This window comes from Chiloscyllium plagiosum, unplaced genomic scaffold (genome assembly GCF_037043375.1).
Source record: "Chiloscyllium plagiosum isolate Xiang-an unplaced genomic scaffold, Cpla_swu_hap1 HiC_scaffold_4, whole genome shotgun sequence".
Lineage (NCBI taxonomy): Eukaryota > Metazoa > Chordata > Chondrichthyes > Orectolobiformes > Hemiscylliidae > Chiloscyllium > Chiloscyllium plagiosum.
Window position 1 is genome coordinate 45,139,491 of NW_028270142.1, and position 27,359 is coordinate 45,166,849.

Genomic DNA, 27,359 nt, shown 5'->3' on the forward strand with positions numbered 1-27,359 from the left:
CATCCTTTATGTTTTATTGTAATTCATTCATGGGACGAAGGTACTATGGGACAGTATTTAATGCCCATCCCTCATTACTCTTCAGAATGTGATGTGCTGCCATCTTAAATCAGTGCAGTCCATTTGTTGCAATAATTTGCAGTCTCTGACCTGCTCATGTTGCCAGAGTTTTATTTGGCAAGTCCAGTTCAGTTTCTGCTCAAGGGCAACCCTCAATGTTATGTATTGTGATTTCTAAACATCACTCCATTTTTAACAGCGGCGTACATATTGACCAAGTTTGCATGAAACTAAATGAATGAGTCTTTTCTTTATAAAGCATTTCTTGTATAAAAATGAAAGCCATTCGGATGTTTTACTAGGTTGTACCTGCAGATAGACTTCTTTCTGGAATTTATAAACAATCAGTGTTTTCAGTAAGTTGAGAGTCATTACTGTCAAAGTTTGTGGGAAAGAAACCTTGTTTTGTGGTTTAATGTTAATTCCAAATTTTACTTGTTATTTAAAAAGAATCTGAAGCTTTGCAAAAATCGCTACACACTTCCTTGGTTTAGGTGTTTTCAATCAATCAGAATGAATTTTGTTATTCTGGCCATCTTATGCACATACATCAGCATCTACAGGACTGCAGCCTTTCCTTTCTTCACAAATGACTGACTCATTGTCCATTCATCACCCGAGAGTACTTGACCTAAAACAGTTTTGCTCATAACTGAGTTTAGACAGCATGGGGTTATCCAATCACAGAATAGTGAAAGGTAGGTCTTCCAAACTAGGGTCAGTAGTATATTGGTCAAAAAGCAGGAATTCTCACCAACATTTCCTTTTACCAACATGTACTTGGGACAATTGTAGCAATGCTGCTGCCACCCAGATATGAAGAACTAAACTGGGACAGATAATATGAATGAAAATCAAGATAGTTCAATTACACACTGCTTACCAACTTAAGTCACTGTGGGACAGCACAACCTTGTATAATTTTATAGCCATATGTATTAACATCCAATAATTCACACTGAAGGATAGTGCTTTATTGCAATATTTGACTTTAGTGATTGGAATGACATAATCCAGGTGGACCTCAAAATTAGAGTTCCTTGACTGGACCAGGTTAACAGCCCCAATCAGGAAACCCTGGCTGACATATAAACAGGAGTGTCAGAGATTCTGTTCATTCTAGATGCAGGCTCTGAGTTAGTAGGGTCAGTGTCATGTAAATAAAGAGCGACTTGGTGACAGGATAACTGCCCTCATAGAATTATTTCAGTGGCTACAACAGAAAAACAAACCCCTGTAGAGATTCACTCACAACCATCTTTGAGGTGGAGAAAGCATTTCTAACATTGTGCTGCTATTTGGGAAGCTAGACTCATTTGATCCTGTCGAAAACTGTGCCCAGTATACGGAAATTATGCATCATTTTTTTTCCTGGAAAAATGACACTGGGGCAGATGAAAACTAACAAGTAATTATCCTGAAAAATTGTGGAGCCACAACATTTTTGGTTATTAGGAGCCTAACTTTCCCTAAGGCACTAGATATGAAAACCTGTCAAGTTGGATTTAGTTGAGGAATACCACAACCCCAAGCCTCCTCTAATTCTGAGACGCTATTGGTTTTACCTGGCAGTTAGAGAACCTGGGGAATCTGTTTTGAGATGTTTGACAAAGTTAAGATGACTGGCAGAGGAAAGTGATCTGGGTTTAACCTTGACTAAGATGTCGGAGACTGTTAGTATTTGGATTAATGAAGTGATCATGCAAAAGCACCTATAGCTGAAGACCAACTGGACTTCAAACAAACACTATAACTGGCTTCGTCATTAAAATATTTGGCAGGTTTGTCACAGGATATGCAGGTGAAAGTGGACAGCCTCGCTAGTTCAAGTGAGCTTGGGAAACTCCATTTGACTGAAGGAAATTACATTGCCTCACTCAGGACATATCCTGAACCAAAGGATTGTAGGCCAGCCCACAGCAAAACCCTAAAACAAAGCTAAGCCTCAGTCAAACAGTTAGCATTTTCTTGAGGATCTGGGCCAACAGGCCATTGTAATTGCTGCCAGTATGTGGGCCTGAGATAGGAAGAGAGTCCCACTAGGCCTGAATTGAGTAAGAGAACTCATAGGCTGGTATCCAGCAAAACGTACACCCTGGAAAGTCCACCTACAGCCTTTTGGTTCTGATTTGGATGTTGCTAAGCAATTTAACTGTTCCAATCAAAATACATGTCAAGTATAATGGTCATCCAGTTTTAATGGAAGTCTGTTATCAGCGCAGCTGTATCAGTGATTGCAGAACCAATCTAACAAAATTCACTCTGACTCCAATCCTTAAGTTTACTTAAGACCTTGACCAGGCTGAGAACTTCTACTGGTGAACCCCCTACACATTAAGGGTACAACTTCGGTTCTGGTCTCTTATGAGAAGCAGCTGGTTCAGTTACCACTGATTATAATAAAAAGCTCGGGCCCAAGCTTGATGGGGTGAAATTGGTTGAGAAAGATTAATTTGATTGGCTGCCTAAGTGAAGTCCCAGTTAAATACTGAAAGTTTTTTTCAGGAAGGTCTAGGGAATATTAAAGGGCCCAGTGCCACTTTGCATGTTAACCAAGAAGCCATTCCACAATTCTGCAAGGACTAGCCTTACATACAAAAATAGAGGCAGGAATCAGGAGGACATGCTAATATTCAGGAGACTGCAAACCAAAGAAATCCTCAAACCAATACAGTCTGCGGAATGGGCAGCACCAGTCTCGCCAACTGTGACGCCAGACAGTTCACCTTTGTGAGATTTCGAACGAATGATGAACCACTTATTGCAGCTGGATAAATACCCAATCCCTTGCAAAATTAGCAGGGCTCCTCCCGAAGCAGGGTAACAGCCATTCATACCTGCAATTGCCAAAGTATGAGTACCTGTAAGGGTTTGTACTTATACACAAGAACTGCCATTTAAGGTATCATCAATCCGTGCCATTTTCCAGCAGACGATGGAGGAGATTTTAACCAGGTCTATTCCAGGTCATCATTTATCTGAATGACGTTCTACTGACTGGGAAGACCAATAAAGAGCATTTAGAGAACTTGGACATAGTGGTTAAACTTTCCTCCAGGCAGGTGTACACCTTAGATGGGAAAAACATGTTCCAGGCAACACAAGTAACCTACTTGGGCTACAGAGTCAACAAAACCAGGTTACACCTATTAGAAGATAAAATGAGGATTATCAAAGGTGTTCCAGCTCCCACATTTGTGCAGGAGCTTAAATCTTTCCTTGGGTTGGTGAATTATTACAGAAAATTCATACATAACTTATTCTCCACCCTAGCACCCTTATATCTGCTATTGAGAAAGGGTCTGCTTTGGAAATGGTCATGTCGTCAAGTTGTAGCCTTTAGGGAAGTGAAGAAGCAGCTATCATCATCTAAGGTACTGACACGATACGAACCAAAGAGAAATGTGGTGCTGACATGAGATGCCTCCCCATAAGTTATTGGGGTGGAATCAGCTCACCTGTGGCCCTGCAGAGAGGAACGCTTGATAGCATATGCTTCCTGGATTTGGCCAAGGCTGAATGAAGATAAGCCCAGATTGAAAAGGAAAGTCTGGCAGTCATCTTTGCTGTGAGAAAGTTCCACCAGTACTTTTATGCACATAAATTTGCAATGTAACAGACCATAAACCCCTGCTCGAGCTACTTAAAGAGGACAGGGCCTTGCTGCCCATAGCTTCAGGTCTAATTCAGCAGGGTTTTAATTCAGAGTGTATACAAATACAATTCAGAACATATCCAGGAAGCCAAGTGGCAAATGCAGATGCCTTAAGTTACCTACCACTGGCTAATTAACCACCAGTGGTGCTGCTACTAGAGGAGTCCATACTAGTGGAGTCCATACTAGTTTTGAACTTTCTGGACACCCTTCCAGTCACTACTGACAATGTCAGACTATGGATACAAAAAGATCCCATCCTGGCAAAACTAAAACAGCCGTTAGTGATAGAGGAAACAAAAGGGTCATCACAACCAGAATCAAAACCTTTCTGGATCATGTGAGACCAGGTCATCATAGACAATGGCATATTATTATAGGGAGCAAGTGTGATTGTCCTGAGCAAAGTTCATCACCAAATACTGGTTGAACTCCACCAGGGTCATCTAGGAGTTTCCAAAATGAAGATGTTGGTGAGAAGTTCACGAGGGGCCAGTATTAGATGCTGACATAGCCATGTTGGTGGGGCAATGCCAACATGGACAAAGGTTATCACCAGCAGCTCCCCCACATTCATGGCAAACACTGGGTAAACCTTGGATTCGATTACACATTGACTCTGCTGGACCTTTCATGGGCTCTATGTTCTTAATCATCGTGAAGACCTATTCAAAGTGGCTGGACTTGCATAAAGTTTATTTGTCAAACACGAGGACAATGACTGAAAAGCTGAAAGCTTTTGCAATACACAGACTCCGGAGTGGGTTAGTCACAGACAAGAGGCTATCATTTACCAGCAGTGAATTTGAGTATTTCCTCAAGTCGAGTAGCATTTGGCATGGAAGGACAGTTCTATATCATCCATCTTCCAATCTGGCAGAAAGAGCAGACTTAAAGAAACAGCCTACAGCTTCACTGGATACCAAACTCCCCAGTTCTTTTTGATTATAAGATCACCCCTCTCACAACTACAGAAATAGCTCCTGGATCTTCCTGGACCTGCGTGAAGGAGAGTGAAAGAATATCAGGAATGCCAATGCTGGACACACGACTCCTCTAAGCAAAAGAGACAGTTTATTTTAGGGGATGAAGATTGGTGTCCAAACCACGGAAATGCAGGCATGGGTAAGAGGCATTGTCGACATGAGGTCAAGTGACATACAAAAGTTAGAGTAGCAGAGGTGGTCCTAAACAAGCATGTGGACCATAAGAAAACTACCACCTCTCAAATAGGGCAGGGGCAAAACATACCCAGCCCCTCAGAATATTCAGTGAGCTGTCTGAACTATGGGTTCTCCCCCGCTGAATGAAGAAATCTCGGATGATGAGATGGACATTGCAGACGTCACAACCTTGACACCATTACCGCCTAAGGATGATGAATTTCTTCAGAAATGTTCTAGGTGCACAATGGTCCCGCCAGTATCTGAGGCAGAGTTGGAGTCAGAGGAACTGGACCTGGTGCGAAAATGTCCCAGAAGCTTCAGGAAAAAAAAGAATGGGCCTACATCCTAGGACTTAGAGGGGGAGGAGTGTTGTGACTGGAATGAGAACAGCTAAGTGGACCGCAGAATAAGTTCCTTGACTAAACCAGATTAACAGCCCCAGAGAACCTCAGCTGACAGGTATAAACAGGAGTGTCAGGGATTCTGTTCACTTGAGGAGCAGGCTCTGAGCTAGCAGCATCAGTCTCATGTACTAAGCTTGTGTAAATAAACAGTGACTTGGGACAGGATACTTGCCTTCATGGAGTTATTTCAATGACAAGTCATTTACTGAGATAAAAATGGCGTTTCCTATCTATTTAAAATGCTTCACTGAAATTCAGGTTTTCAAATACCTCAAGTGACCGCAACAGGTTTTCAAAATCACAAGCCTTAATCACAAATTTAAATTAGCAACAGCCAGTAAGATTTGAAAATTACAGGAAAGGAAAACATTTAAAGAATGCAGGTTGATTTTAGCAGATTACCAAGAACTCCATGAACTTACCTCTAGGGACTGAAGGGGTGCTTGCAGCAACTGGTGTGGGCATTTCAACTCTTTGTTCAGAAGTTTCAAGGCAGTTTTTTTTATTTTCTGTTGTGGAATTCTTTGGTAGCACATGATAAAACGTGGGTGCAAATTTGGAAGAATAGCAACCTGTGATAACAAAAGTATTTAACATTTGGATATTATATGCAAGTTAAAATGCATTCTTTTTCAGTAAATGCAGGGGCTTGCATTATAGATGCTGGCATACTATCAGCACTCAATGCTAGCAACCACGAGATTTACTTTACTGACAGGCTATTTCTTATGGCACAATGTGTCAACTGTTACACTTGCTGCCGCAAGCAATTGATGGAACATGACTAGCATTAAAGCAAAAGGGCTTAATAATAGAAAATGATGTACCTCTGTTCTTTCGCGATTCTTGAATTTCTTCACAGAGCTTTTCAAATTCTTCATCAAGTTCTGATTTCATAATTGCATTGGCAGTGTCTTTCAAAGCACAGGCTCGGTGTCTAATCATACGATCTAGGACAGCAATATTCCAGTTATCATTTTGGAGAAGCAAAAGCAACCTACTTTTAATTTCTATTCCATTTTGATCTGAGGCAGAGATGGGGAAACAACAGTTATGTTATTAGAAATCCAGAGACCTGGACCGATAATGTTCCACAGCCATGTTATAAAATCCCAGTGTGGTAGCTGGGAAATTGATGATCAGTTACTTAAATAAACTAGGAACAAAAGCCAGTGCCAAATAACAGGATTCTTTTCATAAAACTCATCTGGTTTATTTATGCCCAGCAGGGAAGGAAATCTGCCATTCTTAACCCACCTATATGTGACTCCAGACTCTCTCAATGTGCTTGACTCTCAACGGTCCTCCAAAAATGATCTAAGTCAGCCAGGAAGTGGTTCTTTGTGACCTTAGAGGGAAATTAGCAACTAGCTAATAACTACAAACATTGTGAACAAAATGTCAGATTTGTGAATGAATTAAAGCAATTCTTCAAATACAGAAGTTTAATCAATTAAATATCAATTTTAAGTAGTCCTCCAGACTATCCATTTGAACTGAAATTGATCTGCCAAGCAATAGTGCACTGTTTAACAGCTACAAACTAGACAACCACAGAAAATGCATTGCCAATTAAAAGTTACAAAATAACTTTTATACTGCAGTAATATAATTTGCATTTCCCAGCTATCCCGTTTCTGTCCAAATGGCCCTTTTCTTTTTCGCAAGTGCACAGAAAGAAATTACTTTTTTTTGAATAAGTAATTAAATGAGTTTAATCCTCTCAAATTGAAATTCATGATGCAGACTGAACAGAATACCCCATTCAATGCCTATAAAATCTCCTGCCTTAACATTCAAATCAAAACATTGGTATTGATAGAAATTCATTTGTTGCTGAAACTCATTATATTCTAGGCACAATTCCTACCCTACAGACAATTCAGATGTGCACAATTTTCCTGCTCATATCATACTTTGCAGAAAGTGCAACCTATTCACTATGCTTCCATTTCACAGGTTCTCAGATCCATTTACTATGTTGATCCTTGTATTCAAATCCATTCAAAAGCTTTTCTTGACTTTGTTGCTAAAATGGTTCAGCACTATAATCTTTCAGAGTATTCAATTTCTTTGATTCTAGTCTACTGCATCTCTGCCTAATTTTGCTGAACTAATGTTGTTATTGTTATTGCCAAGTCTTAGCATACGCCACCCCTCTCCCATAGCCCCTCCCTCACTTCTTTCAAGGCCATCCTTAAAATCCATCTTTGACAATGCTTTGGTCACTCCTCCTGAAAACTCATCTTTGATTCCATGTCACAACTACAGTTCCTCTAGCATTTTCATTTTTATTCCAGTTCCATTCTTGCCCGAAAGTAGAACTGCTCCCCTTAAATTGGACAACTTGGAATTTCTTTTCCAAAAGATTAGATTCTCTTATTTGTTTCTCACCTGAAGGGTCTCGATCAGGATTGTACTCCAGTGCATTATTGCAGATCAACTCTATGTCTTGAAGATAGGCCTTTACAGTCATGTACCTGTGTAGGTCAATCTTTGACATAATAGTGGAAAGGTCCATTGGTTGTTTGATAACAGTGGAGTAATCAGAAACCTAACAGAGAAACAGAAAACTTTAACTAATTGTACACTTCAAGAGATAATATAACGGTATGCAAAATGTTTACACAATTTATTCTAGACTAAATTCAAGAGCTGACAATCAGCCTGGACATACTCTGAACACAAAGCAACAAAGTCTCAACATTTGTGAGGGATGCATTCCTGGAGCATATCAGAGTGGGTGAATTTTGCAAACTACAAAAACAGCTAGCTGCACATGTGCAAGATGTGACAGATGACACGTGACAGTTTACTTCCAGAAAAGTGCGGATGAATAAATACTGAAGTCACAGTATGTTATAAAACGTACAGTATTACACATAAGCTAATTCTGAAGGGCAGAGGTAAACTATTTTTAAATCCTCGGTGGTACAGTCAAGCTAAATTATTCCCCTCCAAAATGATTCACAGTACTTTCATTCATCTTAGGTATTTAATGTGAATTTATTAAGTAGTTGAATTACTTTTTTTCAAAATGGCAAGAGTGAACTCACTCTACCTCATCTCCAGAGAAAAGAGAATGACGATCACAAGGATGGCCTTGAAAGAAGTGAGGGAGGGGCAATGGGAGAGGGGTGATGTATTTTAAGACTTGGGCTTAGCAATAGTCAGTGTTAATTATGGTCAGGAAAATTAAGACAAGATGTAGACAGTGGTAGACACAATTGCATGTTTCGAAGCTTGTTAATTCATAGATATATGGGATAAATGCAGGTTAGTTAAGGAATGCCAACTTTCATTAATGGATGATTCTCCGATTTACAATGGCATTCTCCAGGGGCCAGCGTTGAGACTCTCGCTTTACCTGATCAATATTAATGACCTCTGTATGCTGGGCAAAACTTCCTTGTTTGCAGGTGATTCAAAACTTGGAGGTATTGTGAAATGTTAGAGAGATCATATAAAAATCCCCCAACTTGTCTGTCCTTGTGAATGTGACAATGGTTTCAGGTGAAAGATAAAATTCAGAGAAATAGGAGGTGACTCATTTTGCTCGGAAGAATAAGAAGCGACAATATAAAACAAAGTGTAAATTTCTACTTTGGATATCTGGAGGTCAAGCAAAGCCCCTTGTGAATGCAACATCTGTTTTTTCAAGAAAGCCAAAATACTTCACCTTGCCTTAAATTCCACTGACAATGCGACAAAAAGTGAAAGAGAATTTTTTCTATTATACAAATTCGGAATTAACATTTGGCCAGTGTTTAATGGGACAACATGCTCCACTGAATTTCAGTGATTTTTACCTCCTCGACATCAACAGGTTTTGTGAACACTTTGAAACGCTTGTCATTTGCCAGCCTATGAGTCACATCCCGGAGGAAAAGCCTCAGCTCCCGTAGAGTGCCTTCTTCCTCCTCTTCTAGTCGTTTCACCTCTTCCTTGGAGAGGCGTCGTGGTTCTGATGGCGGTGCTAGTGGAAGGACCTCCAAAGCCTGAAGGACTAAAACAAAAGTGATTTCAAATTGATCTAATAGCATGATCAATTATACAAAGTGAATATTTATTTAATATTAAGTAGAACAAAACAACTAGGAAACATTTTTAAATTGTACTTCAGGTTATAAACTCAGTACTTTGAATTTTCAAGCTTAGAAAGCGCCAAATAAAAAAAATGTTGAGAAACAGTATCTGAAATATATTCTTATTTTACTAAGTACCTCAATCATGTGTGTACGAGTTAGTCTAATTACTCCTTTCAGCAACACAACTCTGACTTACCAGCCTTTTGTTTGGAGGGTGGTGCTTTTGCAGCCTGTTTCAATATCAGCTCTTCAAAGAACTTCTTTCGTTCTTCACGTCTTGGAAGCCCAACATCAAAAACTTCTCCGTAATGACAGACAAATATCTTTTTTACCTGAAAAGACAAAAGGGTTATTTAAGAGATGAAATATTACATCTCAAACTCTAATCATGCCCAATCAAACAGACTTGAGGATCTGAGTACAGTTGATCCATCAGACCAATATTCGTTAACCTAAGTGCAACAATTTAGTCACATCCTTCTTTCCACACTCATTACTGTCTTTACATAACATGAATTTACTGGACCTAATCAAAATGCTGTTGAAAAATTTACTTCCTTGCAATAGTCAGGTTATGAAACTGGATAAAGTACAAATCAAGTATTGTGGTGAAAGTACTTAGTGATATCATGAAACAAAGGAAAGCAAAACTAAAACCACTCTCAATAAACCCTAGATGAATATGTTAGAATAGCTAGAATACTATTCATTGATCATCCATGAAGATAAAACTAACTTTCTCAAAAAATATCGACCTGATTAAAGCTAAATTAACCAAGATATAGATCATAAACTATATCAGATAAATAAAAGTTGTTCATGATTTAAAAAACACAGTAATATATAAGAACTCACGTCTTCTGCCAGTTCACTGTGCGGGACATCACATGTTGCCAGTAGCAAGATGGGCGTAAATGTGGGAATGTCCTGAAGTAATGTAATGAACGTGGCTCTCATGGTGTCTCCAACTGATTCCCACCAATGATCAACATGCGGAATATACAGGATACTTGGGACTGTTCTTCGAGCTTCTCTAAATAGCTAACAGAATTGAGGTAATACTATAAAATAAATTTACGTACAAGGACAACACACCATACAATCTCTTCAAATCTAGAAATGCACTTGAGTTTCTGCAATAAAGGAGGACACACACACAACAAAAAAAATGAGCAATGAGCAATACCTACATTTTCCTCCAGCAGCATCATATTTAGATTCTTTCAGAGCGTATTGAACCTTTCTTCTTTACCTATGTAACTGACAGGACCAGATGCCACTTTAGTAAAACTAATCTGATAATTTTCCAATAGAGTGACAGGGAATCACTACTTGACAGTGAAGGAAGCAATGGACTAACTCTTGGGCCCTCCTGTTCAACTTATCTGCTACATTAAATTATAGGAGTAAGACCATCCTAATCTGCTCAGCCAGACATAACTTGCACAGAATGCTAGATAAGTGTTGCAAGTATTGCAGAACTCCTGCAATTTCTGTACTGAAAAAGGTGTGCCATGTAATACATACTTAAAAATACATTATTTCTTTAGCCTTTACTGAAATGCCAGAGAGAAATCAAAAAATCTTGACGAGGCACATTAGTTGAAGATAAAGATGTTAGCATTCATACTGCATTGAATATGTTTTTTGTCAAATGCTACACCTGTTCAGTCAATAACATACAGAGGCTGGTCAAAACGTAGCTACTGTTCTGAATAAAGATCAAAGCGACTGGCTAGAATGGAGAGAAAAATCTTGATTAACGATCTGCACCTGCAAATGCGGGTCACATATTCTTCTACAACACAGCTTCAGACGTTCACCTTCCACAGGAATCATGAGCATTTATAAAAATTTCTGAACATAAGAAATATAAATGAAACATTCATTTTCAAAACTTTTTGAAGTTATTCTGCTAGCTTAGTACAAATTCCTCTACCAACTCCCTTCCCTGTCCTGGTCGACAAAGAAAAACTCAACAAAGGTTTAAGTCTTGCTGGTGCGGAGATTTAAAAATGAAAACTTCTTGAAAAAACCTTCAATTTTGATCAGAATGAAGGCACTAACCTTAGAAGATATTTACTTCATTCAATTTGTACAGGTTTGTCAAATTGGGAAAATATTACTATGATTGGATATTTTCACACTAAGTTACACAACAAAGTGTGTGGCAGGCTTATGAAGAACACATTTTGTGTCATTTGGAGACACAAACAATTTGTAATAGTAACTTTGAAAACAAAAAGTTCCAAGCAGCGTTTATTTTGGATGATAAGTATCATCTTCAATGATCTAAAGAAAAGGATAAGACACCCAGAGAGGACAAAAAAAAACAATTTTACAAGATGAACGATTTCATAATTGTGACTTTATGAATTCATTCTACAAAGACTGAATTTAGTTCATAAAATAATTCAATTGAACAGTTTATAGCCACTTTACGAGAAGCATGCAATAACCTGAAATGTCTAATTTGTTTGATAATTTTATTTTTCCATGGTAAGCAAGAAACAAAATTCCCACTAAAAATGTGTATTCAGATTATTTCAACCATACAGAATCTTACCATTGCGCAGGTTTCCTCAGGTGATGTGGCACTGACGCCATACAATACTGGAAGGTCTAGCCGATGCACAGTGTATTTCTCCAAATTGTGAAGGAGTGCAGGGGCAAGATGTGAACTCTGACCTGAACCTGGTTTTCCAGACAGCAATAGCCTCGGTCTGTAGGAGGTTGGTTGGTGATAGGCACACCTAATAAAAAAATTTAAATACTGAAAAAAAGATCATGTTTACTGCTCAACTGAAACTTTAAAATATTGTATAGTTTTGCATGATAAAGCTAAACGGTCTTTAAACTGGTTACAAGGAATCTTACAAAATGGCTACCAGAAGCCACATGACATTTTTTGGTGATTGGAACCAGACTATTCTTTCTCAAGACCCACAAGAAACCTTTTGAAATTTAAATAAACATTTCTAAGAGTAAATAAACTCATTAACAATGGCTTCTCTGGAGAAGTAAATAGCTATTTCTATCTCACTAAAACTTGAAAAAATGGCAACCATTCAAGTTAATGACTGAGACACTTAAAAGTTAATTTCTGTACTCCAGACCTAGGCTAGCCTAATACCTAATATGGAAACATGAGTCAACAGTTTGAGGTAACAGACATTTTTGAACTGCATAAAATTTTCAGCTGTGAACAACCATTTTTGTGTAGAGATCGCACGAGAACTTGCGAAGATAGCTCTAGCCATCACTCTCAACAGAATCAGTGAACTTTATGTGAAAGTTTGGTTCTCTATGTGACACCAAGAGCAACAAACAAGTGCATAGCATTCTTCCATGTTCTGCTAAAAAGAAATTCAGGTTAGTTTAATAATCAAAGAACCAGAAAGGATAAAGGGCTTTCATTCACATCTTGATTTTGATCTACCTACTTATTCTACCACAAAGAAACAAAAATCCAACTATTCAACAACAAAAGCAATCACAGCGGCTAAATCAGATTTATTATTTACTGAATTTTATTAATCTGACCCTCTTTTTTTGTTAATATTTAATCATATCTTCAACCCTTGCCTCCAAGAAATTGCAAAGCACTTGACAGTAAATGAATTAGTGTTGAAATATAGTCCTCTTTTTGTTGGGAAACAGGGTCGGCAGTTTGCACACAGTAAGGTGCAATAAACAGCAATGAGAAAAGTGCTTCGTTAATCTGTTTTTGGCAGGGTTCAGATAAACGCTGCCCAAAAGTGCCAAGAAAGATTTCCAACTCTATCTTGAGTAAAGATATTTCTGAGCAGACAGACAAAGCCTTGGTCGAATATCACAGCGGAAAGACATGAACTCCAAAAACAAAGTACCACATTGGAATGGTTAAAGTGGACATACAAATTATACCAAATCAAATGTTCACAGATGATTAAATATTAACAAAAAAAAGAGGGTCAGATTAATAAAATTCAGTAAATAATAAAATGAAATGCCAAGTAAATTATTTAAATTTTGACAACATATTTCTTTAAAAAAAAAGGTTGGTTGGCTGGCTAGCATGGGGTTAAAAATAAGGCCAATAGCACAATACCTTTTGGAGCCGAGGTGGACTTAGGACCTGCCTGTTTGCCCTACTCTTAACAGAGAATGGCAATAGCAAACAACCACTGACAAGAAGTAAAAAACTGCCAAGAAAATATGTATAAATGTTTTGGATGTGAATGTAGGAGGGTTGGTTAATAAGTTTGGAGATGACAAAAAAAATTAGTGTAGTGAACTCAAAGAAAATTATCTCAGAGTACAACAGGACCATGATCAGATAGGCTAATGGGTCAAGCAATGGCACATGGAGTTTAATTTAGAAAAATGCAAGAGGTTGCCATTTTGGTATGGCAAACCAGGGCAGGAGTTATTGAGTTAGTGGGAGGGCCTGGGGAGTGTTGCTGAACAAAGAATCCTAGGGGTACAGGTATACAGCTCCTTGAAAATGAAACTGCAAATAGAGAGGGTGGTATTGTTTGGGACGCTTGCCTTCATTGAGAATAAGGGTCGAGACATTGTGACTGTACAGGACATTTGTTAGGCCACGTTTGGAATATTGCGTTCAATTCTGGTCTCCCTGCTATAGGAGAAACTTGAAAGGGTTCAGTAAAGATTTATAAGGATGCTACCAGGGTGGAGGGCTTGAGCTATAGGGAGAGGCTGAATAGGCTATGCCTATTGTCCCCGCAGCATTGGAAGTTGAGGGGTGACTTTATAGGAGGTTTATAAACCTCCTGAGAGGCATGGTTAGGGTAAATAGCCAAAATCTTTTTCCTAGAGCGGGGAATGTCCAAAACTAGAGGGCATAGGTTTGTTAGAGAGAAAAGATTCAAAAAGGACATTAGGAGTAACTTTTGCATGCAGTGGGTGGTATGTGTATGAAAGAAGCTGCTGGAAGAACAACATTTAAAAGGCATCTTGATGGTATATGAATGAGAAGGTTTCAGAGGGATATGAGCCAAACAGGATTAGGTCGAATTAGGATGCCTGGTGCTGTGCTGTATGACTCAAACAACTCAGGATGAAGGCTCATAGGTAATGAGTCATGGACAGAGTCATACATCAAGGAAATTTGTAGTCCAATGATGTAGTCCAACTAGTCCACGACAAACATGTTTGCAAACTAAACTAGTCCCACCTGTCTGCATTTGGCCCATATCCTCGCTAATCATGTACTTATCCAAATGTCTTTTAAACACTAACTGTACCTGCATACAACAGTTCCTCTGAAAGTTCATTCCACACACAAACCACTGTGGAAAAAAAAGTTGCCCCTCATATCCTTTTTAAATTTTCTCCTCACCTTAAAAATATGCTCCTTGTCTTAAAATCCCCCTGCTTAGGGAAAAGACCTTCGTTATTCACCTGATCCATTGTCTTCATGATTTTGTAAACCTCAAGCTCATACCAGAACCTCATATACCCCAGTGAATGAAGTCCCAACCCATCAGCCTCTTCGTTCTAACTCAAACCCTCCAGTCCCAGCAGCATCTTCGTAAAGCTTTTCTGAACTCTCTCAAGCTTAATAATATCTTTCATATAACTGGGCAACCCAAAACTGCAGAAAGTACTCCAGAAAAGGCCTCACCAACGTCTTGTACAACCTTAACATAAACATTCCAACTCCTATACTCAGAAGGCCTGAGTAGAGAAGAAAAGTGTGCGAAACACCTTAACCACCCTATCTAGCTGTGCCACAAATTTCAAAAGAATTATATACCTAACCCTTGTTCAACAAAACTACCCGAAGCCCTAACATTAATTGCACAGTCCTGCCATTGTTTGTGTTACGACACAGAGTAAATCCTCCTGCCTAAAGTTAAACCAGCCACACAGAAAAGATTTATCCCATGCAGTAATCTGTGAAAATTCAAGAGGCCAAAAACGATTTCAAGTAAAAATTAACAACTTTATTTCTTGAAATATAACTGAGAATAATTAACTAACAACTATTAACAACTCCTTCCTCTAACCTACCTTTTATCTTCCCTTCTATAATACTAGTCCAATTAAATACCCCCGATTAAGATTTCCCAAAATTTCAAGTTTTCAAAACAAGCCAGCTGTCGAATCTTCTATTTGGATCTTCCTGTGTCTTCCTTTCTTCTTCTTAGGGATTAGGCTTCACAGGTCATGGATTGATAAAGGTACCTTTAAGACAGCTATTTTTAGGGCAGTCTCTATATGCTGCTGACTTGGCAGTTCTTCCAACTGTTCAATTTCCCACAGTAGTATACCCGCAAAGCATCAGATTGTGTCATTGGTTTTTAACATTGTCAATGTCCCAAATTCAAACTTGACTGGAATTTGGTATTGTTTGGGGTATAATTTAAACTGATTGGCCTAATTCGAATCTGTTTTTGTCTCTAGGCAACCAGCTACACTAACTGTTGTACCACATGCTACATCATGATGAAAACACTTGGTGTTGTCAGGTAATTCTGCTCCCTTTTAACTTTCTTAAAGATATAGTACATCCACATCTTCATAACACGTCTCCCTTTAAGAAAAAATGAACCATCATAATGAAAAGATGGCTTCATTATATATTCTATTTTATTAAACACATTATCCTAACATAGATAAATTTAATACAAATTCACCTTAACTTCTTTCCATATAATTATTAAATAAATACAAATCTCATCTGAACTCAGTTAAATCTGCGATAACTTATATGCGATTACATTCTTACGACCCGCAACATGTATGATTTTGAAATTAAAAGTCTGTAACATAAGATTTCAATGAAATAGTCTCATTCTTGTCTTTAAAGCTATCTAAGACTTTAAGCGGATTGTGATCCATGTACACAACCGTGTGACACATTGCTCGTGACAAACATTAAAATGTTGTAAGGCCAGTACCAAACTCATAGTTCTTTCTCGATCATGGAATATTTCCTCTGGTGGACGTTGATGATCTTTGAAAAGTAACCAACTGGCAGTTCCATCCCAGCCTCATCTTCCAAGAGTACAGCTCCAACTCCAATGTCACTAGCATCGATGGCGACTTCAAAAGGTTTTGAAAAATCTGGTGTAGCTAAAACTGCTTTTGGTGGTTAATACTGATTTAAAATGATCGAATGCCTCCTGGCATTGTTCTGTACACCATAACTTTGTGTTCTTATTCAGCAAAAATCGGTTAATGGTGTCAGTACACTGAAGAAGTTTGGAACAAACCTCCAACAGAATCCGATGAATCCCAAGAATCGAAGCACCTCTTTCTTCAAGGTTGATCGTGGAAATTCCTCGATAGCCTTTGCTTTCCACAGGGTCTACTGACATGACCGATGTTATGTCCTAAGAACATCACCTCTGCTTTCATAAATTCAGTTTTATTTAAGCTTATCACCAGATTTGCTTCAATTAGTCATTCAAAGAACTCTGCTAACTGTACCATGTGACTTTCCAGGACTTAATGAAGATCACTACGTCACCCAAATAGACTGTATAGTTTGTTAATCCAGCCACAACTCTGTTCATGAGTGTTTGGAATGTGGCGGATGAGTTCTTCATTCCAAAAGGGCATCACTTTAAACTGATATAGCCCATTTGCGGTTACAAATGTAGAAATTTGTTTCACCGTCTCTGATAAAGGTACCCGGCAGTAACCATGCATTAAGTCCAACTTGGTGACATAACTGGCTTTCAGACTTTCTTGATACAGTCCTCCAATCTAGAAATTGGATAAGAATCCGATTTTGTAATGGCGTTGACCTTCCGATAATCCACGCAGAATCGTTCAGTCCCATCCAGTTTGGGAACTAAGACGATTGGCTTGGTTTGATGATGTCCACTCGCTCTGGCTTGGTTTGATGATGTCCTCGTCGAGCACGGCCTCCATCTCCATCTGGACCTGTCTGACTTTGAAAGGATTAAGCTGATAGGGGTGTTGTTTTATCGGAGCAGTATTTCCTGCGTCTACTTCATATACAATAGCATTAGTCCTCCCCATCGAATTCTTACATATGTCTTTATACTGCAGTAACAAATCTCTCAACTGCATTCTATGCTCCTGAGACAGATAACTTGCTAACCCATCCCACTCAAGGACTTCATTTTTTAATCTATTTTGAGGCACATCAAAATCCACATCATCTGGATTTGATTCCTCACTCTGTGGGGTAGTAACTAACACCTGTTTCTTTAGATCTTTCTCTCTAATGTAAGACGTTCAGCATGTTCACAAGACATACTCAATACCTTTTTTCCCCCTATCTGGCATTTTTACTAGATAGTTCACCTGACTCAACTTTTCTCAATCAATAAATCTGGCTTTGAAGGGATCTCCCACCACTGGTGACAGTACTAATAAGTTATCCCCTCAAGGAAATGTCAGCGTCTCAGCTTTATTCTGCCACCTGCTTCATTCAATACTGTGCCTTCTTTAGGTGCTGTTTAGCTAACTCACCGACTCGATTTAGTCTCTCCCTCACCTCTGATACATAATCTAACTGAGATCTCAGACGTTGGTCCTGGCAACTTTTCTTTAATTTCATAAGACCTCTCACTTCGTGCCCAAATATTAACTCAAAGGGAACGAATGGAGTAGATTTGTTTGGGACATCCCTAATGGCAAACAATACAAATAGGATATCTTTATCCCAAACATTCCTGACAGTATGTTCTCAACATGGTCTTCAAGGTCTGATGCCACCTTTCGAAAGCTCCCTGGGATTCAGGATAATACACACTGGATTCAAATTGCTGTGTACCTAAGCTATCCATAACCTTAAACAACCTAGCAGTAAATATTGACCCTTGGTCCGACTTTATCTCTCTTGGTAGCCCATACCGCGTGAAGAGAGCTACTAACTCCTCTCCCACCTTTTTTGCCTTGATACTCCGTCATGGAATTGCCTCCAGAAATCTGGTAGACACATCCATTATGGTTAACAAGTACTGGTTCCCACTTTTAGTTTTCGGGAGGGGACCTATACAATCATTTATAACCTGCATGGAATGTTTTTCAAATGCGGGAATTGGCAACAAAGGTGCTGGTTGTATTACCGCCTGTGGCTTACCTACCATTTGGTATGTGTGACACTTATGGCAAAAGTTAACCACATCCTTGTGCATTCCAGGCCAATAAAAATGTTTTTGTACCTTAGCTTAAGTCTTTTGTACCCCTCAGTGACCTCCTACAGCTACCCGTAACACTTCCTGTCTGTATGCTAGCGGCAACACAATCTGGTGCACTTTGGCCCACTTCTCCTCTGCATTAACCTGCCGCGGTCTCTATTTCCGCCTTAGGATTCTATCTTTCAGATAATAACTCTCCAGAATACACTCTGCCTCCTTTTTGGAATACACATCCACACATATATCTTATATTGTCTTGTCATGTTGTTGCAATTCTCTTAGCCTTTCAGGACTAAACACTTCTGTCTGACCCTTGCCTGTTCAGGTTTTACCTGCACTATTACGTCAAACAAGGTGTCCTCTAACTGAACCTCACTTCCTTCACCTTTCCCTTTACTTTTCACTTCGTGCTGTGACTTATGATAGTGGCACCTGGTTACCACACAGTCTGGGAAAATACAGAATAGTTTTATTTTAACTCCTCGGTTTCTTGGTCTTCTCAACAAGGGGTGTCACTCCCACTTTGGATCCTGCCAAATCATTCCCAAGAACAAACTGAATTCCAATCACTCCCACTGTAACTTCCGCAGTCTTGAGTTGCCACTTACATAGGGCAACATTAAATTTCTGTCCATCTATCCCATAATTTACCACACTCTCAGGTAATAGATTAGAAAGAGTGCATGTTAGCTCACCCCTTACTGTCAGCGACTAATTAGACCTTGTATCGCTCAAAATTATAACTTCTTGTCCTCCTTCCCCTTTTTGTTTGGAGTAAACTTTAGAAAGAATTTGCCTCTATGGATAGAGATCAGGTACTAACTCCATACCCAGCCCCTGCCTAGGCTGTGCACTCTCCTGCAGCTCCTCAGCTCTTCTTGGGGTCTCCTTTTCTATCTTTACTGGCTTAGCTTCTTTTATCACATCTTTTCCCAAAGACCAGCAATGTGTCTGTGTGTCCCACCTTCTGGCAATGAAACCACCTTTTCCCAGTGCCCTTGTGAAACCACCAGCATTGTAATTTTCCATGTCCCACTCCATTACAGTGAAAATACCTGAGGCTTTTCACTTCCTCTATTGGCTCCTGTGGTAATTCTTATCAGTGCTCTCTACCCCTGTTAAAAATCACACAACACCAGGTTATAGTCCAACGGGTTTAATTGGAAGCGCACTAGCTTTCGGAGCGACACTCCTTCATCGCTCCGAAAGCTAGTGTGCTTCCAATTAAACCTGTTGGACTATAACCTGGTGTTGTGTGATTTTTTAAACTTTGTACACCCCAGTCCAACACCGGCATCTCCGAATCCTCTCTACTCTTGGTTTCGTAGTGTAGGACCTCCCCTTCTCCCAACTTCTATCCCTCACTGGACGAAATTCTGGCTGGAATCTGGTCTTATGCACCAACATATACTCATCTGCTGCCCTTCTCACTTCCTGAACTTTCTGTTCCGCCACTCGAATTCTTACCATCGCTGGAAGTGAATTTTTAAACTCCTCTAACAGAATAATCTCAGAGCCTGAAAGGTCTTATCAGTTTTCAAAGCACGCATCCAAATGACGTTTAATTCTTTCAAATTCAACAGAAGTCTGACCTGGTTCCTTTGTTTCTGAACTGCTGGCTACATGCTTCAGGTACCAATTCATAAGCACTTAAAATAACCTGTTTAACCTCTTCATAATCTCTTGACACCTCATCTGAAAGCGGGGCAAATCCTTCACTAGCTCTGCCTCCCAGTTTAGCCCGAACTAGCATTTCCCATAAAGCCTCGGACCACTCCAGCTGCCTAGTCAATTTTTCAAATGAAATAAAGGAGGCTTCAGCATCTTTCTCATCAAAATGTGGCAGAGTTTTGACATATTTGCATACATCACTACCTTCTCTTTTAATCTCCATCTTGTTAACTTGACTTTGCTGATTAAGTCGCAACTTATCAAGTTCAAATTCTCGCTCGTTTTGCTCAGCTAAGAGCCTTTCTCTCTTTTTCCTCTCTCTTTTTTTCTCCCTGTCGTTATCTTCTAAATTTTACTCAACTGTAATTTAAGTTTTTCTACCTCTACTGCACTTGTCTGTTTCTCTGACACACCTAAGTGTTTGAATAACTCCCTCACAATTTCAGCTTTACTTTTGTCCTTGGTTAAACAAATGTTGATGTCACCAAAATTAAACAAATAGTCTCACCTACGTTTTATTCAAAGATCTAGGACTAAACTGCAAGTATTTAAATCTGCAAGGACTTTTCGTACCCTCAAAACGATTCAAATCTGTCTAAACCAATTCAAATCCCAAATCCAAGACCCAAACTCTTCAAATTGTGGACAAAAGACCCCCAGCTGTTTAAATCCCAGCGACAAGCCCCCAAACTGTAATATGACACGGTGTAAACCCTCCAGCTTAATTTAAACCAGCAACACAGAAAAGATTTATCCCATGCAGTAATCTATGAAGATTCGAGAGGCCAAGAACTATTTAAAGTAAAAATTAACAAATTTATCAAAGTATAACAGAGAATAATTAACAGCTATTTACAACTCCTTCCTTTAACCTTTCTTTTAGCTTCCCTTATCCATTACTAATCCGATAAACACGCCCCCCACCATTAAGATTTCCCAAAAGTCCAAGTTTCCAAAACCAGCCAGCTATCAATTCTCCTATTTGGATCTTCCTGTGTCTTTTTTTCTTCTTAGGGATTATGCTTCACAGATCATGGATGGATAAAGGTACGTCTACGAGAGCTATTTTGCAGGTAGTCTCTACTTGCTGGTGGCATGACAGTTCTCCTCCCAACTGTTCAGTTTTCCCTGGTCTTATACCCCCAAAGCATCGGATTCTGTCATTGGTTTTAAAAATTGTCAATATACCAAATTCAAACTGGATTGGAATTTGGTATTTTTTGGGGTATAATTTAAACTGATGGGCCTAGTTCAAATCTTTTTTCTCCAGGCAACCAGCTACATACCTGCTGGACCATATGCTACATTGTATCTTGTTGAGAACACTTGGTGCTGTCAGATGGATCTGCTAGCTTTTAACTTTCTTAAAAAGGTACAGTACACCCATATCTTCATAACATTCGTTTTACCAAAATGCAATACCTTGCATTTATCCAAGTTACACACTATCTGCCACTCCTCAGCCCAGTGACCCAATTGATCTTTGTAGTGTTAGATAATCGTCTTCATCATCACTTTTGTGTACCACCATCTTTTTATGTCACCCTCAAACTTACTAACCATGCCTTCTAAATTCTTATCCCAATCATTTATATCAATGACAAACAAAAGTGGACCCAGTATCAATCCTTCTGGAACACTACTGGTGGACACAGGCCAGGGGATGGTGGGAAATTGCAACTCACTGCCTGTAAGGGAGCTAGAGGCAGAAACCCCCATAACATTTATGAAGTATTTACATGTGCATGTGTGATGCACAAACAAGCAAGACTGTGAGCCAACTGGAATATCAAGTTAGAATAGTTTGCTGCTTTTTACAGTCAGTTTGCTTGAACACAGTTCATTCAATCTGTGTCAGATTAGGAAGCTTTCAAAAACCAGAAGACAAAGACAGAAGAAGATGAAATTTGGGGTGAGTTAACGATCAAAGTCAAAGAAGATTGCAGAAGTTTTTGTAGATACATTAAAAAAGGTAAGAGAGAAGCAAGGGTAGACATTTTACAGCAGTCCAAATGAGGCTGGAGAAACAGAAATAGGGGACAAAGAAATGGCGTCAATCTTCACAGCAAAAGACACCAGAATCATGCCAGAACTTAAAGAGAGTCAAGGGCAGAGGTAAGTATAGTGACCGTCACTAAGGAGGTCGTGCTGGGAAAGCTGCAAGGTCTAAAGCTGTGTAAATTACCCAAATCAGATGGACTACACCCCAGTGTTCTGAAGGAGATAACTGAGGAGATTGAGGAGGCATTGGTAGTGAACATTCAGCAATACTTGAGTCAGGGAAGGTCCCAGAGGATGTGTCTTCTGGCAGAGAACACTTACTGGATCACTTAAAGGTTAAGCACAAAATATTCTAGAACTATTGGATATATTTACCTTCATTATCTTAAACCTAAATTCAGATCTCTCACTTTTTCACCAAGTCTCAAAATCGAGATCTGGGTGTGAAGGGGTGTTCTGTTCCTAGTTCTATGCTTGCACAAGTTTTGAGTCAACTCCTGGAAAAAAAATGTCTACAACTCTAAAGCCCATTTGTTTTGCCCCTATCAATGCTCTAAAGTGGTTATAGCCAGAAAAGTTGATGACAAAAATCCACACATTATATTCATTTCTTATGGGTAAGTAAAGATAGGCTACAGAAGGTAAATAATGTTACAATATACCTGTTGTAACAGAGGAAATACCCATTATGGCCCTGCTTGTTAGGTGATTTCTGAAGTCGGCCATTTTCAAAAACAGATGGACCTTCATCATCACTGTAAATGCCATCATTTAGTATATCATTTAATCCATCTGTTGAAAGGAGAAATCACATCAGTGATGTGTTATTGATTCGAACAAATACATTTTCTCCTGTGTATCCCTCAAGCCCAAATCATAATACAGTCATCAATCAATCTACCAGCTGAAAATAAACACATTTTATAACATATCCCCTGCAGACACAGATCCTCTATTTTATAGTAATAACACCACACATACATGCTGCATCGTTAATAGATCATAGATTCCACAGCACTCCCGAGTGAGTGAGTGAGCGAGAGAGAGAGAGAGAGAAAGAGAGCGCAAGTGAGCGAGCGAGCGAGCGAGCGAGCGAGCGAGCGAGAGAGAGAGAGAGAGAGAGAGAGAGAGAGAGAGAGAGAGAGAGAGATAGAGAGAGAGGGAGGGAGGGAGGGAGGGAGGGAGAGAGAGAGAGAGAGAGAGAGAGGGAGGGAGGGAGGGAGGGAGGGAGGGAGGGAGGGAGGGAGGGAGGGAGACAGAGATATCCAGAGCTTTGGAACTAGGCATTTTAATGCCTTTTTCAAGTCAACTCTAACACTGAGTGTCTTGTTCAGCCATGAAGGAGATCCAAGATCTTTGTGTGGGCCAACAGTTATGCTGGCTGGCTAATGGCAGTTAATTAGCAGTGTTTTTAGGACAATTTGATGGTTTTACAATTACTTGCATCAATACATTTTTTTTATTCTCAAGTTTTGACTTTCGGGATTCAAATTCTTAAACAGCTGTAGAAGAAATTGAGACAAAGATATAAATTCCTGGAAAAGCCGAGTAGGCCTGGCAGCAGTGGAGGGAAATCAGAATTAAAGCTTCCTCAGAACAGTTCCAAGGAAAGTTCACTCAAGTCAAAAATGTTTATTCCGATTTCTCTCCACAGAGGCTGCCAGATCTGCTGAGCTTTTCCAGCAATTTGTCTTTTTGTCTCCGATTTACAGTATGTGCATTTTTTTCAGGTCTTTCATAGAGGAAATGGAGTTGGGTTCTCTGGGTTAGTTGTTCAATAGCATAAGCACAACAACTAGAACAGAGTGGCAAAAGGAAATCCCATCAGTATTCAAAGAAGACTGGATAACTGGTGGTGAAAGCTTGTAGCTTCTGTGGGTTAAGGGAGAGTGGGTGGACTACAGTGTAAAAACAGTGTTCTCTTTTCCTACATACAACTTTATCATTATGCTTGTCTGTTTACAGTGATCCTGACACCAAGAGAAGTCTTAATTCAGACATATTTGCATTTATATTGTTAATCTGCCTAACTCTTTGCATTGCAATGTTTGTGTCGAGAGAGGCATAAATCAAACTCTTTCAAACCATACAAATATTAAAATAGGAAGAAGCCAGTTGGTGAAATATAAATGCTGCTGCAGGATGCAAGTTTGCTGCTGTGATAATGTGTTTTTAATCTTTGCTTCACTTTATGTTTGGACATGGAGTTAACATGCTGTCATTTCACTCGAACTCTGCATCTTAGTCCTACCAATAATGAGAAGACCACCTGTGATAACATGTGGGCCAAATGATCTGGGTGTGCAATTCTCACCGATCCTGCCATTTTTAAAATCTTCCTCTGCATGTGGAAAAATCTTTTTCAAAGTTGCTAGAATTCGACTGCAGGTGTTTTCTAGGAGTGGCCTGATAACAAATGATAGCGCTTGTCCAGGCGAAGCCACCATCCGCTGAGAAGCAGGCACTATTTTTTGCATGGCCACTACAAAATCTTGCGCTTTTATGTTGATAGTAGATACATCTAGTTGCAATTTCTCATTGATGACATAGATCTGTGGATAACGACGACGCAAGGCACAGAGTGCTGCTTCAGCACATACAGATTTAATATCAGCACCACAATAACCTATGAACAAAATAGATTTGAGTTGACACCTGCAGGACTGATAGTGTGAGATTACATAGATATACGAGACGAAACACTCCATAACATTGCTCACAAATGAAGCAGTACTGTTCATTAGGCAAATTTCAGCCAAGTACACAAACATTCAAGTGTGGATAAGTGCGCCTCAAGTACATAGCCAGTTTATTACTCACCTACACACTTTTCAGCTAGTTCTTGGAGAAATGCATCAGATGGCTTTGGATTCCAGTCCCTGGTATGAATCTTCAGTATCTCTTTACGAGCCTATGGATCAAATTGAAGAGAAAAACAGAATAATTTCATTAAAAAATTGATGGATTAATAAAACAGAAAATTCTGTTTCTAATGAAAACTGATTTCACATCTGTACAAATAACGTTTTATTAGATTCACAAGGAACTGAAAACAAACAGTCTGTTCTGACATAACGCGATAGTTCCACTCCCATGCAATCCCATGTTATAAAAAAACCATGTAATAGCAGCACCATTTAAACTAATAGGACGGTAATCAAGTTACAACCCATAAAGCTAAAGAAAGTTTGTGTTCTACAAATAATGGTCCAAATTCTTCAACTGTGTTATACCCAATTAGTGTTGAAGAAACACACTATAGCAGAACAGACCATGAATTGCTTTGCATGAGCCGAAATGTTAAAATGCTAAAATCCATGTCAGAAGATCAAGTGAACAGTGCCAACACCAGTAAATCAATAAATGTACATGTAATCCAGGCAAAACAGAATTCACACTTTCTAGCCATTGTAATCTCTCATCCACAATCAAGTGTCCTATGAATCCATTTGTAAAAAGCCACAAAGCTCCTGTATCTTAAGCATGCTCTGAACATCAGGCTATCTTGAGCAGAATTTAGCTGCAAACGTTAAGTAAAGATTTTCTACTGATAACCAGAGTTATCTACTGGAACACCACCATAATCAAAACTTAGCATTCATAACAGGACTGGGATATGTTTCTTGTTCATTGTTGCCCAGTTACATTTGAGGAACGCCAATAAAATGAAACAAACTTACAACAGTAACAAAAGTTACATGAGGCCAACTACAATCTTCAAATTTTAGTAAGCAAAATTATTAACTTTAAAATTAATCTAATCCATTAGTCATAAAAAATTGCAAATAGAACAAGTTGTGCACGTACATTTTTGTCAGGGAGGCCAAAAAGAAATTCTCTGTCAAATCGTCCAGGACGTCTTAAAGCAGGATCAATTGAATCCAGTCTATTTGTTGCCCCTATTACCACAACTTCACCTCTGCCATCCAATCCATCCATCAGTGCTAACAAGGTTGAAACTATAGAACTGAAGAAAAATGAACATTAAAATTACATTAATACAGTAGAAATGTAAGAAATAGTTCAAACTGAGATTTTAGTGCAAAATCATGTAGCAAGGGAATAAAGTTTTTGGATTTATTAAATAAAAACTACATTCAGAAAAATGTAGAAATTTTGGTATTCTGTTGAAAGCACCAAAAAAAAAGAAAATGCATCCAGTAATCATGTGAAAAAAATTCACAAATTTATGATCAAATGCCCCTTCATACCCCATATTAGTTTCTTAATGAATACGGAGGTCATGCTTCAGACCAGAGGAAAGAACAAAGCAAGCTAAGTTTAGTGAAATAAGGAGTGGACAAAATGGGAAAATAAACATCAAAATCTAAAAAATAAACTTAAATGACAACACTTCGGCCCATCCAAGTTAATTTTTCTTTGAAAAGTACAAATAATACCAATCAAATTAATGTGAATAACAATCCCTCAAGTAAGCCCCTCCAATCAAGATGACCATAAGTGATCAGTGAATTGTATTTTTCCACTTCTCTTATTCAACTCCCTTAGTGCATGAAAATCTAGGAGTCAGTTTTGAATGTACTTGACGAGTAAGCACACACAGCTCACAGGATGGAGAATTTCTAATACATTCAAACCTTTGAATGAAAACCTTTCCTCTCCTCAGTTCTAAATGGCCAACCCCTAATTCTACGATTACAACCCTTGGAATCAGACTCTCCAGGTGGTGGAAAAACCTCACAACATCAACTCTGTCAAACCCAATAAGATTTCTATAGCAAAGATATACACAGTTTCAGCAATTCCACTCCAGTTCAGTCAAAAGACATTAAATAACAAAATAGGTTTCATGATGCATAACATTACGAAGGAATCGGATTACCATACTAACAATGGTGCTGATGATTTACAAACCGGTTGAAAGGACCAATCCTTAGCATCCTTACCTGTGTATCTGATCTTGCCTGCTGGAACGAACAGGGGCCAAGCCATCTACTTCATCAAAGAAAATAATTGAAGGACGCATAAGATAGGCCTTTAAAAAAAGAAGTTACCAGATCAAACTTCAAGAAGATACGACAGAAAGGACTGTCTGAAAAGAACTGCAATGGACAATGCAAATGCTTGGATTAGAGAAAATTTAGTAGTGATAATGCTCAAGGTCCAGTTGTGGATCAACTTCTATTCTAAAAATATTTATGATTTGAATCTGAACACAGAAAACGCAA

At 38.9% G+C, this 27,359-nt stretch overlaps 1 protein-coding gene across 4 annotated transcripts in view; it reads right to left on the reverse strand.

Annotated features, from left to right (window-relative positions):
• Positions 1 to 27,359, reverse strand: part of atad2 (ATPase family AAA domain containing 2) — a 93,468-nt gene that overhangs the window by 28,409 nt on the left and 37,700 nt on the right. For all 4 annotated transcript variants that reach the window (XM_087986212.1, XM_087986213.1, XM_087986211.1 and 1 more), the window contains exons 13-24: positions 27,078 to 27,166; positions 25,978 to 26,137; positions 24,991 to 25,081; positions 24,485 to 24,796; positions 22,833 to 22,962; positions 11,940 to 12,126; positions 10,229 to 10,414; positions 9,570 to 9,705; positions 9,095 to 9,291; positions 7,680 to 7,839; positions 6,113 to 6,235; positions 5,708 to 5,857 (exon numbers count right to left, since the gene is read on the reverse strand). In XM_087986212.1, coding sequence (XP_087842338.1) covers positions 5,708 to 5,857; positions 6,113 to 6,235; positions 7,680 to 7,839; positions 9,095 to 9,291; positions 9,570 to 9,705; positions 10,229 to 10,414; positions 11,940 to 12,126; positions 22,833 to 22,962; positions 24,485 to 24,796; positions 24,991 to 25,081; positions 25,978 to 26,137; positions 27,078 to 27,166 — 1,921 coding nt within the window. The remainder of the gene's footprint in view (positions 1 to 5,707; positions 5,858 to 6,112; positions 6,236 to 7,679; positions 7,840 to 9,094; positions 9,292 to 9,569; positions 9,706 to 10,228; positions 10,415 to 11,939; positions 12,127 to 22,832; positions 22,963 to 24,484; positions 24,797 to 24,990; positions 25,082 to 25,977; positions 26,138 to 27,077; positions 27,167 to 27,359) is intronic.